Source organism: Fonsecaea erecta, assembly GCF_001651985.1.
Source record: "Fonsecaea erecta strain CBS 125763 chromosome Unknown Scaff12, whole genome shotgun sequence".
NCBI classification, from domain to species: Eukaryota; Fungi; Ascomycota; class Eurotiomycetes; order Chaetothyriales; family Herpotrichiellaceae; genus Fonsecaea; species Fonsecaea erecta.
In genome coordinates, this window is record NW_017387255.1 from 131,800 (window position 1) to 147,279 (window position 15,480).

At 52.9% G+C, this 15,480-nt stretch overlaps 4 protein-coding genes across 4 annotated transcripts; 2 read left to right on the forward strand and 2 right to left on the reverse strand.

The window, feature by feature from the left end:
* Positions 1–950: 950 nt before the first annotated feature.
* AYL99_10612 (hypothetical protein) lies at positions 951–2,689 on the reverse strand (the record flags this gene model as incomplete). The annotated part of the gene is made up of 2 exons (XM_018842118.1): positions 951–2,462; positions 2,522–2,689. 2 exons carry the CDS (start codon positions 2,687–2,689, stop codon positions 951–953), a joined length of 1,680 nt encoding a protein of 559 aa, XP_018688279.1.
* Positions 2,690–4,419: 1,730 nt separating this feature from the next.
* Positions 4,420–6,147, forward strand: AYL99_10613 (hypothetical protein; the record flags this gene model as incomplete). Its single annotated transcript, XM_018842119.1, has 2 exons — positions 4,420–4,504; positions 4,574–6,147. The coding sequence occupies 2 exons, from the start codon at positions 4,420–4,422 to the stop codon at positions 6,145–6,147; spliced, it is 1,659 nt and encodes a 552-aa protein (XP_018688280.1).
* Positions 6,148–6,961: 814 nt separating this feature from the next.
* AYL99_10614 (hypothetical protein) lies at positions 6,962–10,315 on the reverse strand (the record flags this gene model as incomplete). The annotated part of the gene is made up of 4 exons (XM_018842120.1): positions 6,962–7,710; positions 7,760–9,056; positions 9,108–9,277; positions 10,189–10,315. The coding sequence occupies 4 exons, from the start codon at positions 10,313–10,315 to the stop codon at positions 6,962–6,964; spliced, it is 2,343 nt and encodes a 780-aa protein (XP_018688281.1).
* Positions 10,316–13,470: 3,155 nt separating this feature from the next.
* AYL99_10615 (hypothetical protein) lies at positions 13,471–14,464 on the forward strand (the record flags this gene model as incomplete). Its single annotated transcript, XM_018842121.1, has 2 exons — positions 13,471–14,005; positions 14,070–14,464. The coding sequence occupies 2 exons, from the start codon at positions 13,471–13,473 to the stop codon at positions 14,462–14,464; spliced, it is 930 nt and encodes a 309-aa protein (XP_018688282.1).
* Positions 14,465–15,480: the final 1,016 nt, after the last annotated feature.

Sequence of the window (15,480 nt, forward strand, 5' to 3'; positions counted from 1 at the left end):
AGAGAGACGCAGGAAGGAAGGAAAGGGTCTATGAAAGTCCGCTCGCAAGGATATCCGCAAATGAAAAGGGGACATTATATACATTATGCTAGGAGGTCACAATTACCAAACAGTAAGGACTTCTTCGTTCAGCTCTCGTGATGATGTCTGCTGTTGTTGTTGTTGTCCCCCTACATAGAACTCCTCTCTCTATCTACAGTATGTCTCCATGCGTATCTGACTGCTAATGATATTCAGGGGCTTTTGGCACATCCACACGGCACTTGTAAGTATGTATGCAGTCGAGGATCCTCGCCCACCCGCCTGCCTATCTCACTCACTCCGTGTGCACGGCCTCTAGCGACCGTCGATCTTGACTTCTTCTGTCGACAAGACCGACCTTTGCTCCGGCGCGCCAGCTTATCGCTGCTTCCCCTTGCCAGGAAAACCGACTGGGCCCCCATCATCAATGAAATGAGTCCCATCCATGTCATCATCATCAAATCTGCTTGTAGATCGTAGCGCAACGACACCGGAAGAATCGTCACGACACGAGACAATGACCATGACCGTGACCGTATCACCATTTTTTCCCGACTCCTGGGCGTACCGTGGGCGCGCCTGGATGAATGCTTCTGGGCTTGCTTCTGACCCTTATTTCGCAATAAATCAAAAAGGTAAAAAGGTTTTGCCAAATTCATTCCCCAGACTTGTGGCCAAATCATCCTCCTTGTTCAATCCGGGAGAGCACCTTTCGAACAAAGTCAACACCAGTGTACCCCAGTCAGTGCTGTCTGTATAGTTGTTCGAGCAGGACTGGTCTCAAAATGGTGTCGGTATGCCGTTCTTCGTGCAGCTGGCGGGAGTTCGTATCTTGCTGTGTGCCATCTGTTCATCCCCCCTTCTCTTTTAGCTTTGGACCAACTGGTCCAGCTCAGGAGAAAGAAAGAAGGCTCCTCCATTCCATACCCTCATAGGACCGCTCCGGCCTTCCAATCCCACCTTCCATTTTCGTAGGAGAGCTCTTCCTTGGACAGGCCCTTGAAAGGCGCGGCGATAATTTCCGAGTAGTACGAGGCGACCTCCATCGTACAGTCCAAGACGTCTTTGCTCACGGCCGTGTACCGTAGATCCCACTCGGTCTTGTTCCGGCTGGACATGCCACCCAGAAAGGCGCCGTCCAGGTGGGCGACATGGGGCAGCTGGCTCACGAACTTGGAGAGACTCGCCAGCTGCATGATCTGCACGGTCGAGTCGGCGACCGAGAGCGTCAGCGTCAGGACGTCGTGCTTAGGCCGCCGGTCCCACTTCGCGATGCTGTTAGCGATCACGATCTTGCCCTCGCCGCACGGGTCGTTGATGGCTTCGGGCGACATGGCGGCCGTGCCGAAGTCGATCGGGCCCGACATGAAGCTGAGGTAGAAGTGGTCGCCGTGCGCCGTCATGATCATCAACTCGGGCCGGTACATGGCCAGGTCGTCGGTGCACCCGATGTTGATGTGGGACCGGGGAAACCCGACCCAGGCGTTGAGGTCGGAATGTGTTTCCAGCTGCAAGGGCACCATGTTGGTTCCGCCCGTCATGCGCCCGTTCGCGCTGAGGCCAGAACCTCTCAGCTCGTCGGGCACTTTCTGCTCGTACACGAAATGGCACCATCCGTTGAGGGTGTGGCATTTGAGCACCCGCAGCGGGTTGAAGTCGTAGATGAAATGGATGTAGTGGCTGGGCCACTTATAGTGTCCCGGCGAGATGGGCTCGTGCTCGTTGATGAAGAAGGGAGCCCAGTTCTTTTCGGCGTGCGCCCTCTCCGTCTGGCCCGTGATGGTCAAGACGGTCGTGTCGTTAGAAAAGGGCCGGAAGATGTACATAGCCCGATCTCCGGTCTTCAAGTCGTACAGCATGTTGAAGGTCACGATGGGCTCCGCATCTTCGACTCCCTCTTCGAGAATCACACGAGGGTCTTCTGGCCCAAAGTAGCGGTCGCCCTGCTTGAACGGGGCGGGGATGTTGAACACGGTGGGGAATTTGATCTCTTCGCTCTGCCACTGGATGGTGTGGTTCTTCAGCTCGTTCCAGTTTTCGTCATGGAGTTGGCCCGCCAGAAAACTGATGACGGGCTTGTGTCGGAGGCCGTTGTCGTAGAAGATGACTCTCGTGACGGTCAAATAGACCTTGAACTTCTCGATCCAGACACTCGACCCGGACAGCCTGGCCCACGTCTTGGCCACCATTTGTCGAAATGTCAAGCCCTTCTCCTGCTGGGAATAGTCGATCATCGGGTGGCCTGCCAACGATCGTGCAATGTGCTCCAGGTCATCTTCGAGGTACAGACTCTTGTGCACCCGCAGCTCGCCTTCGTGTCTCAAATCTTCACATGTGCGGCTTGTGAGGTCCCCAGTGTTGACGAAGCCGGTGATGGGTATCGACTGAAAGCCTTCCTGGTCGAGAGAGGTTTGCTGCCGGAGCGCATGAGGCAATCGGGTCTGGTGGACAACTTTGTCAGCTAGAGAACCTCGAGTCACCTGGTTTAGATGCTGCATACCTGGAGGGGCTTCACGTCGAGGGCCCCGAGAAAGAACCGTAGACACAGAATCCCACACAGAACTGCGACGATTCTGATCTTGCGACTCGTCCATGGGATATTCCCAGGCATCGCATACTGCTGCAGGATTTCGAGCTTCATCTTTACCGACGAGGATGGGGATTGCATGTTGAAACCTTGACTCCCAACCTCATATCCGCAGCATGGCCCAAGTGTAATTAGTTATGGAAAGCAGTGGGAGGAACTGTCGTCCAACGCAAAATCCTCAGGACATGGCGGGATAAACAAAAAGGCAAATGCCACTTGAGACACTTTCCCCCCTGAGGTGACCGACAGCCCACCACAAGAGCTAACAGCCAGATCCGCACACGGTCGGATCTGTTGAGATATGGGCGAGACGATAAGAGCCTGTGAGTCGGTTTGACCTGCAGCCAGCAGTACGAGGTACTCCGTTCTGCCCATCCATGTCTCCACGGAGACCAGTCAGCTTTGGCCGTGAGCGTCTTGAAGCGCCCCGTCGATCGAATTCGTGACCGGAGACCGACCCTGGGGGACAAATCTTTTTCGGAATAGGGGTGTTGGCCAGGCGAGCTAGGGTGTTGCAATTTCGGATCGACGGTAGCGGGAGTCCCTGTGTCTCTGTCCGTATGTACATGTACGTGTATCAAAGTATTTTTCAGGGGCTTAAAAGGCTTAAGAGCCGAGGCTTGGAGGGCTTGGAGGGAAATCCACTTCAGGGCCCGCCAGGTACCTGCATCCATCAGCCACTAAATTATGGCGACATGGGCGACGCCATCAAAAAAAGTGTAGGGACTAAATGGGCTAAAGCCGTTTTCTTCTGCCGCCATGGGCACCTCTGAAGTGTTTGCTGGTGCCAAAGCCAAGACGGGTGAGAGAGGACATTGTCCATGGTCTCTACTCGGGACGCGGTACCGAGTACATATAGCGAATATACGAGACGAGCAGGTTAAATCACCAGTCATGACATCACCTCGGGCACTGTCACATCCGCAGTGGTATACGAGGTGGTTGTATCATTTTATCAGCTGTGATCCCTTAGACACACCAGTGCCTGCTATGAGACTGAGCTCCCTGCACCGGTGACCGGGATCCTCAGGCTCCCTCTGCTGGTACGTCCATCAAGCCAACTACCTCAGTAGGAAATTAGGCCTTGCGTAAGCAGCATGAACAAACATCGCAATAGAATAGTGGATACGGTTGAGTTGTCACTGCCAGAACGTTCACTGTCTGGCCTGGAACATGGGCAGGTGCAATCCAAGACGTACTGTATTATTCCACATGAACGATAATACTAACCCTGTCGGGGCGGCCGTAATAAAACGTCTGCATGCTCTTTCAAAGTTTCTTGAAGGAACGCCACCCATGCCTCCCGCGACCGTGTATTGACCTCGACAGGCGATTGGCGGTTGAAACAACAATCCTCCGTGGCCCATATGTACAGGGGTTGTTGCGGTGTTTGCCGGGCTCCTTAGGCCTTCTGGTGTTTGCTCTTTGATTCGTCCAGTGGCCCTTGTCTACCCTCTACCCTCGGGTACCTGACGATCGTGATAGCACATCGGCGTCAGCGGTGACGGAGCCCGGACCCAACAGATACGGACAGCCTACCTCGTACATACAGGGGTTTCTCGTCCCTTTGGCCTTTTGACCATCATCGACAGAACAACAGATTGGAGCCAGGAGGGGGAGTTGTTCTCCGTCTTGTCCAAGGGTTCCTCCCCTCAGCCAAGTCAAATCTCGGCCCAAACACACAAACAATGGTAAAGCAGGCAAATAATTTTCAGGGGTTCGTGGGTGCCCGATCCCCCACGCTATGCTGGATTTACTCAATCGCTGACGACTTCAGAAGTCTAGTTTTGTAGACGCCGCTCTCCGACATCATGACTGAAGGCGGCGGCAAGGGCTTTTCAAGGGCTCGGTCGATAAATAACAGAAGGTTCGACTTTGCAGTCCTCGGGAATGGCGGTAAGAACAGGCCTGTCGAATACATCATTGGGCTGGCTGGGTGCTGATGATTTGTCCCGTATATTGCAGCTCAACCATTCACCATGACCCTTCGTAGGCTCCTGCTATGGCTAACCCCGAGTTTTGCCTCGAGAGCGAGAGCCGCGAAGACATCGACATCGAGCTCGTCTGACAAGATATCCGCGCTCGATGGCCTTCGAGGTATTGCATGTCTTATCGTCCTCCACGAACACTGGACGTGTGCCGTCGATGATCCCTGGCGACCGTATGCTATGCCCGACCTCGCCACTGGCTTCATGTGGAAACCTTTCGTTATCCTCTTGTGGGGCGGAGAGGCCATGGTCAACCTGTTCTTCGTGATATCAGGCTATGTGCTTTCCTGCAAACCGCTGGGATTGCTGTATTCCTCCGGCCCTCAAATGATGTACGAATGTATCGCATCCTCAAGTTTTCGCCGGGCCTTCCGCCTCATGCTTCCCACCGTGGCGGCGGTAGTGATGATTGCCACCTTGACGCAGATGCGAGCTTTCGAACCGGCAAGGTACGTATGCAACGACCTCAACGCGGCGCAGATCGAGGCGTTTGACGCACAGAACAACGTGACTCAAATGATCGAGGCCGGCATCCTGGATGTGGACCCTCAGCCTCGTCTCATGCGAGAAGAACCTCCACCACTTTCCGAGACCTTCTTTGCACAGGTCTCAGATGTCGGTACCGAGGTCTACATGCTCGCCAGAGGTTCAGTGCCTGGAGAGCCGAGTCAACATGACTACTTTGTCTATGACGCGCACGTCTGGACCATTCCCGTCGAACTAAAGTCGAGCATGGCCATTTTTATGCTCATGGTGGGAACATCAATGCTCACCAGCAGATGGCGGCTCTTCTTCCACGGGGCCATCGCACTGTTCTGTGCCACGCAGGAATATCGGAGTATCTGTCTGTTCGTTGGTGGCATGATCATCGCCGAGCTTGACCTGGTTCGAAAGCATTCTGGACGCCCAGCACGGGGCCCCATCATCGGAAATGACCAGTCACTGTCGCCGTCGCCGCTGCCCAACAAGAATTTAGAGTGGCTCCGGCAACCGGATGTGGTGTCGGCAGCTTGGGGCCTCTGTTTTGTTGTCGGCCTGTATATCCTCTCCATCCCCCTCGTCGAGCCCGTCACGACCCCGTCATATGCGTTCCTGGCCCGTCTTCTCCCAACGTACATTGTCGAAAAGAACCGGCTGATCCGACTGTTCGGTGCGGTGGTAACGACGTGGGCGTGCATCAACTCGGACATTGTCTCGCCCATCTTCAACAACGAAGTCGCCCAATATCTGGGCCGAATCTCCTTTGCCCTCTACCTCACGCATGGCATGTTGATCCGGTCGTTGGGCTATGTGGTCATCGGGCGTCTGCGGTCTCTGACGGGGGCCTACGTCCGCGAGGACACTTCACTGGCGCAGTTCATGTTCATCTGGTTGTTCGGCTATGTCCTGATGCTGCCGTTCTTTCTGTGCGTGGCCGACCTGTTCTGGAGGACCATCGATGTTCCCTCGGTCAAACTGGCCCGAGACATCGAACGGCGTCTGCGGCGCCACCAGAATCATCATCATCAGCAGCAGCAGCAGGACTGGTGGCCAGGGAATAAGATCCCCTGACATGTATTACCTGTTATTGTCTTCACAAGAAAAAAGCATCATGCATGGGTGTTTCGTGTTGGCGCGTTAAGTTGTTAGAATAATTCAACAATCTTCAATCGCAGAATCCGCTGGAGTCAGCGCAGACGCTTCATGACGATACACTTTCTCATTTCCTATTACAAGCTACACGGCTGTTTTCACTATCCCAATACCGGACCAACCTGATACCGACCCAACGCAAGCTATAGGCGACCGACCACCCACGAAACCCGATAACAAATACTTTTTCCGGCCTTTGAAAAGATGCACAACATGCGGACGACGTGATATCCCATAGCCCATGGCCAGTCAGCCTACCGGCACCACGCACAACATGCACAAGCCAAGAAGCCGCGTGACAATACTCGTCGTATAAACACCCAGTTAAGAAGGCAGGTCGGAACCATGGACATGTACTTGTACTTGTACATGGAGCACAATGACTCGCCCAGCTGACCCATCCACATGGGCGCTCGTACCAAGGACAATAGAAAATGCGGTTTTCCAATATGTTGCAGTATTGGTTGTTTCGTGTCGTGTCGTGTCGTTCGGCTTCGCTTTTGCCCCGTGCTCAATCTCACATCATCTCGTCCAGTCGTTCTGTGGTCATTCGCCGGTGTTGGAGACCGGGAGTTGAAGCAAAATCACACAACAAAGTCGAATATCATCCAACCCAACCTCAAGCGCAATGATTGAAAACAGCGGCACACCAACAGCGTCATTCCGATGCACATAATCCAAGCAAGTCTGTTGCCAAGGTCGTTAACATGTGTTGATCGCCGTCTCTCACTGTTCACTTTTTTCTCCCCTTGGGCACTTCTTCTGGCAAATACCTCGAGGAAACATCATCTTCAAATAAACGCATGTCGCCTTTACCGCCCATTTGCATAAACTCGTCTTGCTGTCGATTCGCCGCGGGATGTTCCTCCTTGTTACCATTCTCCTTATACTTCTGCTTCTTCCCCTTGTTGTTGTCCCTGGGTGGGCTCATTCTGGTATTCTTGCCGCTCGGGTTCTTGTCCCATATCTTCACATGTGCTGGTGAGCCGGGGATGTGGGGGGTCTGACCTTGGATCTGCTGGCCTCCATTGAGGTCTACTACTTTGCTCACTTTGACGTCGTTGATGTTGGCTAACAAAGTGCGTTCCCGTTGGACTTTTCGTTTGGAGAAGTCAAAGGCACTCATTTGCCCGGTGAGGCCGTCAAGCGAATCAGCTGGATTGATGTAGCCCAAGTTTCTTGTCCAGGGATGTTCGAGGCACTGATCGATAGTAATTCGCTTCTCCACGTCGACTGTGAGCATGCGGTCGATAAGATCGAGTGCAGGGTCCCCAATCGAGTCCCAATACGGTGACGGATAGTCAAACCGGCCCATTTTGATCTGTTGAGCGAGGGTATATGGATTCTCGCGCGAGTAAAGCTCATCGGAAAATGGTGGGAACCCGCATAGACAAATGTACAAGACCACACCCAGGGACCAAACATCAACTGCTCTGGTATATCTTCGATGCCGTGTGTTCTCCAGTATTTCGGGTGCAACATCTGCACACCGTTAGGCACAATAATTCGAGAAGACGAGGTCAGCACTTACAGCTTGGTGTACCACATAACGTAGTTGTGAACGACTCCTCGCCAATGATCTTAGCCAGGCCGAAATCTGCCAACTTGACCGACAAATTCTTGTCGGTCAGTAAGATGTTCTCTGGTTTGATGTCGCGATGGACGATATTGCGTTCGTGCAGATACTTAGTCCCCTGAAATAATTGGATGAAGATTTTCCGGGTCTCGGCCTCCGTCAACTTCTGTTTCGTCACAATCAAGTTGAACAATTCGCCTTCAGCGGCGAGCTCCAAGACCAGGTAAACTCCGTCCGGCTCATCGAACGTCTCCTTCAGGCAAAGGACATTGGGATGACTGACGCTCATCAGCACAGCGATTTCCTGTTCCAATCCTTCCGTCTGCGATCGTTGAGACTCTCCCATGCGACGCTCGAACTTCTTGACGGCAAACTTGAAGCCCGTTGATCTTTCTACACAGAGGTATACCGTAGCAAAATGGCCCTTTCCCAACTGCTGGAGGATGCGATAACGCGAATTGAAAGCACTCGAGTCTCGGCTTCTTGGGTAGCGAAAGACAAATCGTGCCTCATCTAAGATAGTGATCTCATCCCCATCTTCTAGCTGTCTTCGCTTGTTGCGGCCCAAGAATGCTTCGTTGACAAAGGTGCCGTTGCTGGACAAGTCCTCGAGAATGGCGACCGAGTCGCCATTTCGTGTTTCGTTAAAGATCAAGCAATGTCGGTTCGACACTGTTGGGATGTCAAGAATCATGTCACATTCAGGGTGTCTCCCGATCAGGTATCCGCTCGCTGGAAAGCCTTTATCCGTTTTCTCATGCTCGTATTCGGCTTCAGCTTCAATCAACTCCTTCTTCCCTCGCTTTTTGCTCTTAACAGTCTGCCTCGACACCTCGAGCGGCTTGGCGGGAGCAGGACAAAATGCTCGCCGTTTCATCTGCAGTCTATGACCATTCCCGGTCATTGGAAACAGGTAACCCCACGTTCCGTCGTCATCATTCAGGTCAGGTTCGATGTCTCGAGGGGGGTAGATGAATTGGGATAGAGGCTGTGTGTCTTGAGGAGGTGAGGATTGTGGGAGAAGTGGCGGCGAGGCTACGGGCGTAACATGGCGAATCTGGCTGGGGCGGCCTTCTGGAGGGGTAGCCGTATGTTCCTTGAATGTTTCGGTAACAGTGGACTCATGGTTCGTTAGAGGAGAGGGAAGATATTGGTTTTTGATGGGCGTGTGGTGAGGATCTTGTTGAGACTGCGAAGAAATCCTCTGAGATCTCCGAGGTTTCTTGATCTCCTGGTCCTCGCCAGTGCTATGCTGTGCGGCGGTCAGATCCAATGCCGACAACACAGAATGCTACATTCTCACCCGATTTCTCTTCAAACTGCTCTTCTCTTTCCTGGGACCCATCACCCCCACAGAAACGCCGACGGAGATCAGCCCGCTTGTAACGACTGGAAGGTTTCCGTTCGGTGACAAGAATGGCAGAGTGGACGGCTTATGATCGGTGTAGAGCGAGGGGTTCAGTTGAAGAGAGACTATATGGTGTCATACATTAAGATAAAATAAAAAAGTGCAATTGAGGGTAGATACAATGTACCGAGTACAAGGCACGGCTCACTGAAGACCCAGTAGACAGACGTGCTCAAAGTGGAGCTGCAATTGGGCCACCAGCGACATCACGTGCAATGGGGGCTGGGGATTGGCAGGTTTGCTCCATGTTTGCCTGATCTGCCTGCGCCAGGTGCGTCGCATGCGAACCAGACGTGCGCATTTGGTGCGATAACAACAGCAGTGGGGTGCTGGCAGTCCAGTCATCGACGCCACTCGCTTCGGACACTTCGGCTGAGACATCGAGATTCGAGATTCAGGACCCTGCCCCAACTGCTGGACCTGATGACGCGCAGAGTAAACATCAGTTCAACCTCAGGAATCGACCGGTGTGATTGTCCACAGAAGACACTCCGACGATGAGCTTCCCACCCTGCTTTGCGAGCAGCCACATATGCACTGGATGTGTTCTCCCCGCCCTCGTCCGGCCTCCCTGCCGTGTCGTGGGCTCTCATTAGAAGTTGCCTATAGCAAGATGTCCTTTGGATGGTGTCAGCTAACGGGGGGTTTTCAGGATTTCCTCTCATCTCCTTAACGTCCAGAACATCTTCTGTTCGCTTCAACAAAGATGGAAAGAGCCCAGCTATTGTGCGAGACAGGTTCTCTTTTGGTGCCTTTGCTTGTGCCTCCTCTGATTCATCTGCCAATAACCATTCCGGTGCTCGGATGGCCCTTCCTCCCACCACTCACAAGATATGTCAAAAAAAATCAAAATCGGGCTCGTTGCTGCTGCCAGCGGAAAATCGAACAAGGAGCTCCTGGCCGTGCCTCCCCTCTCTCTTCGCTTTGGTACCGTTCGCTTGGCTGCTCGCAAATCCACCCTCCAGCGAAAACGTACCTAATGCAGAAGCAAGAGCTGCATCAGCTGCTCTAAAGCTGTTCTGAATGAGACTGTCGAACTCCAGTCCACTGATCGCCGACGAGTCATCGACCTTGATGTCGCTTTCTGCACCCTTCCATTCCATCGTGCCTCTGTTATCGAAACAGACGCTGAACTTCAGTGCCTGTACCGCTGTGCCGCGACCATCGCCCCCTGCAGTTCCTTTTGCCCTTCATATGGCGCTGTGGACATTCATAAGATCCACTCGCAGAGGCAGAGTCGTCCCGGCTGTCAATCTTCGAGATCTCATCTCGGGAACCGTGCAATGTCCTGGTGTAACCTACAATTTGTGATCGAAGGGTTGTTCTCGTCTCCTGATTAGTCCTCGGAACCTCGACTTCGGATTGATGGTGGCCCCCAAAACTACGGCCGAGCCGTTCAATCTTGATTTTCCCAGATGGGAAATCTGAAATCACGTCCAGAAGGGACCGAATTTCGAACAGATTAGGACCTCAAGTAACAAATGGTTGAACAGCCGGTGGTGTGAGGTTAATGAGGAGATTCGAGTCAGGCCGCCCTTCGAGCTAATAGATTAGGACGAAAAGGGGAACGGGAAGCGTAGTGGACAGAATGTGGATTCCGCCTGGCCAATCCCAACCAAATCGCCGAGTATCAACCAACCTTTTCTACCTAGGTCTTCCTTAAGGAGTCTAAGAAGGTAAGATCCAGTCTCGGTTCGATGGCCGAACTCACATAGTTGGAGACTTCAGTTGAGACTTCCTCTCCATATGGCTTCGGAATTGCCGCGTTCTTGATCACCTCAATCAGGGCACAATATCGGAAACCATCTGCAACAAGGCTAACGATCAAACTACTGCCGATGCTCGAGATGTCGGGCCCATTGACATATGTGAATTCCCCAGGCGTTTGCTTGATCAGGACGTCTACGACTTCAACCATTGGTCTGGCGATAGTTGGACAACATGATACCAAGGTTGGAAGCGAAATCGGAAAGTCGTTGATCCCACCACGCAGGATACCGATACAGATTACCCCTCGCCTTCAAGATCTCTATCTACATCTTCCTCGGTCCGCTCGCTTCCCGATCCGCATCTAGCCGCTCCCTGGAAGACCAGACGCTCCTGCAAACCGGTCATCAAGGGCGAGAAGAGCTCTCATGATCTCTGGTGCTTAGGGACATATTCTCTCGGCGGCCCGAGGATGTTCAAGGGAATTCAGGTGGCGGCGAATGCAGGTGGCCAGGCTCCAGCCGTCTCGGCCACCACGACTAGAGGAAGTGAGTCAAAGATTCCCGTGCCTGGGAGATCTTCTCGTCCTATCGTGGAGCGATTCGCGTGATTTCCTCGTAACGATCATCATTCTTGTCGAGACGCTCGAGATCAGTCTCTGTCCCTGCCACCCAGACTTCGAGGCTAACTGTAATACTCGCCACCCTCGGGCCAACCGTCAGTTCTCCAGCATTGTGATGTGAGTGGCTGAATCTACCAGTAGCCTGGTACCTCTCTGGAAACTTTTCCAGCCTATGGTTCTTAGGTTCACTGGTTGAACTATACCGCAAACCCTACTTTCGGTACGATGGACGAGAAGATCACCGACGGTAATCTAGCCAGGCCAATTAGTGTGCTTCCTACCTGTGAGTCTTGGAATTTAAGGCGAAAAATGGTGGCTGTGGAAAGTAAAGCGGACCAAGCCGAGAGGTTTGGGAGCGTGGACGGCGACGGGCACAAACCCTCGCGGAAAGACAAGAGCGACAGACGTGTGCGCGCAAGAACACCTCTTGAGTGCATGAAAGAGCCCAGCCAATTCAGTATCTTTTTGAATCTCATACTGGAACGACTCCCAACATTTTCACTCCTCATAGCGACAAGACGTTAAAGGGATGATAACAAAATCCTCCGGGGATGGAGGGCGTTGTGTGTTGCCAACGACGAATTCTCCCTATGTTACACAACAGATGCGTTAAGGGTGCCACAGCAAGCTGCGGAACGGGCCGTTAGCGCTGAAGCCAGTTCTTCGTACCGCTCCTGATTTTGCCGTTTCTGGTACAGGGCAAATGATCGACGTGTAATGACTATGATGTCGATCCACGTCGATCCCTCCTCCTTCTGTGGAAAGCCAACTTCGGATTGCCCTATCGTTATCCCATGGCTGAAACCATAACACGCCGTGATATTCGTCAAGTCCTTGATTGGGAATCTTAGCACACGAGCACCGACACAACGAATCAGGGCCTCCAATGTCGGACGCGAGGCTGGTTGTTCGCCTATCACAGTGGGCCGATGCGAGCGAGGCGTTCTCGGGACCGGAGGTTATTTCACAGCTGGCACCACTACAGAAGTTAACGACGACGATCTTCTATTCTTGTGTGGCAGGGGTTCTTGACCGTGGCCCTTCTATCACGAGCGCGTCTGAGTACTCGATCGAGTGCACCTGACTTGGGAAGGCTGGGGAATCCTCTTGTCCTGAGATCTCTTGTGCATTCGATTTCGAGTCTCGAGGCCTGAAACGGTTGCTATTTCTTCTCTGTTCGTGTGCCGATGGTATGTTAGCCCCTGACGAGCAATTCGGAGATCAAGCCCACAGGGCGGCTGCCACGAGCTTATTTCATCCAATAGCCGATGTTATGGATCGCTCGACTGCCGACAAGGGGAGCTGGACCAGGATTACCTGAGCCACATTCTCGTAAGGCTAATAGGCGGCACGATCGCTACTCGAAATCAACCCCGGAATCTTGGTAAATTCCTTGCCCAGTCTCTCGAGAACCACAATACGAAATTGCCTTACCCTATCGAGGATCACGATCACGTTTACTGTTTCCTCAATAAGATCGCGTTTGATTTCCGCTCTGTGTGGTCGCGTGAGCTCGCGCCAATTCGCGTCCGATCTTCCTTCAATGGTCGAGTCGCTCCAGTCTTTTCCAACCCCTCCCAGAAGTAGAGCTGGGGCCTGCCATATGTTTGCTAGATCTATCTGCTCGGCGTTGGGCGAGGTGGGCAATTTGGCTAGCAAGCCTAATGGAAATTGCAGCAGTTATTGATCTCAAGGCTGGTATGTCTTCTTAAGAACCACCAGCCTCCCTTTAAAACCGACTTGCACAACGACATTCTTTTTGTTTAGCTACTTAATTATCTTCATCACACTCATTTATCACACTCGTTTATGTTGTTGTTTTTGTCGTTGCTGTTCAGAGTACTTTTCAACAGTTACCCGATTGCTGTCGACCTTGAATACACCTTGGATCCGCTCAAGAACTGATCGCACAGCTACCTCAGCGACAACATGGTTTGTTTCGGCTTGGACGCCGGCCTTATGGTCACCCTTCTGGGTGTCCTGTCACACTTCACTGTTAGGGCTTCCGCCGCAGCCCTCCCTCCGGATGGAAATTCAGCGCTCACGGCTGGTGACTCCAACGACACCTCGTACTACCTGCAGTCGTTTGTTGTGAATCAAAAATATCACAAGACCAAGCCCAGCTTCGTTTCGTTCACTGGGGGCGACGGATACGTCACTGAATCCATGGCAGACGCTGCCAAGTTCTGGATATGGGGAGGACAACTGGGGGTGGGCAACCAGTTTGTTCATCTGGACTTCAGCAATGGATATGCGGTGGTCCAGCTCGACGACCGCCCCAGCTCAGGAGATTACACCTTCTTGTACGGCCAGGACGGCTGGCTCCATGTTCAAGGAGAAGGGATCTCTTACGGCGAGGGGAGCCAAGCAGTCTTCTGCCAGAGCGAGGATGGATCCCTCTTCCTCCAGGGTAATGGAAAGCCCCCGTTCGCGTGTCAAGACATTGGGTTGTCACCAAGAGAGCGTGAGTATTCAGATTTACCTTGCCTTCTCCTCCCACAAACAATGTTCCTAACTTAAGAAACCAGAAACCGGCCCCGCCCCTAGATCGGTACCACCCCGTCAACACAAATCTGGGAACCAGCCTCAACAATCTGCGATCCCGACAATGACTACCACCGCCACTCCTAGCAGTCTGCCGACATGGTTCGCACACCAACTCCAGGCAAGAAGCCCGCAGAGAGGTGGCGGTGGGCGCGGAGGCGGCGGGCGTGGAGGTGGTGGTCGAGGCGGTGGTGGTCGAGGCGGTGGTGGTCGAGGAGCCGGCGGACGAGGAGGGAACGGACGAGCAGGCAATGGCCCTGGGGGACCTACTCGCACACGCCCCAACCAACCTAATCCCTCCAGTGACAACGACGCGCCCAACCCCTTCTTGGAGAAGCGATCCTTCGAATTCGACATGGACGGCGACATTGTGGAGTAAAGGATGAGGACTTCGGGCGGCGCAAAGATCATTTTCCTTCCACGAACGACGTTGACGATTATTCTTCTACTATTCCACTTCGACCTATGGAGGACTGTATCGGACGGAATCCTGCCTTGAACCCCGCGATGGTCCAGCCAGAATGGGTTCTCATCTACGGCCTCTCCTACAATTTTCTTTTCTCGGCTTACTCAAAAGCTCCTTCTTACCAAGGTGCGTTTACATACCATATTTAGAATTATTTTTAATGGTAAACAATTCAATCACTCCAACTTCTCCCGTGTGTGTGCTTTGGTCTATGTGTGTTCTCGCTGCAAGCGACAGACAGGGCCTAGGCTCTGTGTGTTTTCGTGTCTTTGATTCCAGCTGGCGCGTCAAGCTTTCCCAATAGAAGCCTCAAATCTCGTGGCTTTAGTTTTGATGTTCTGCATAACACTGGCTTGGCTCAATGGTCGATCACTTTGCCCTCCCTTTCCACATTCATGTGCCTCCACGAGTCTCGAATCGTCACGAAAATGCTGGTTGTCGCAAGCCACGGCGCAGCAGGCAACCATTCACAGGACATGGTAGACTTAATACTTGGACAACTACAGCCATCATCACTGTTGCGCTTGACATGGCTAGCTCCAGCAATGGTCGAGACCAAGTCCAAACAAACATCTCGTGAAGAGGCTGGACAACAAACTGAGTTATTGTTGTCGCGTCGAGCAGCACCATTATTAGTTCGTAGAGGTAAACTTATTTTAGAGTTGGATTAAGGTTTGGGCACTAGTAGCCCTAAACGTGATTGCCAAGCCCCAGGCCCATGGGGCCAGCCACACACCACCGAGTACCGAGTCCGTGTTAGCCACCCCCCTTTACCTCGCACAGGGTCTGTGATTATCCCGTACGGAGTATTGTTGTTACTATTTCCACTCCTTTTGTTGAACCCACCCACTCTAAAGGGGCCTGCCGCCGACAAGCGAGGTCAAAGGCACGCAATCACGGATGTGGTGTACCGAATTCTAATTCATCCT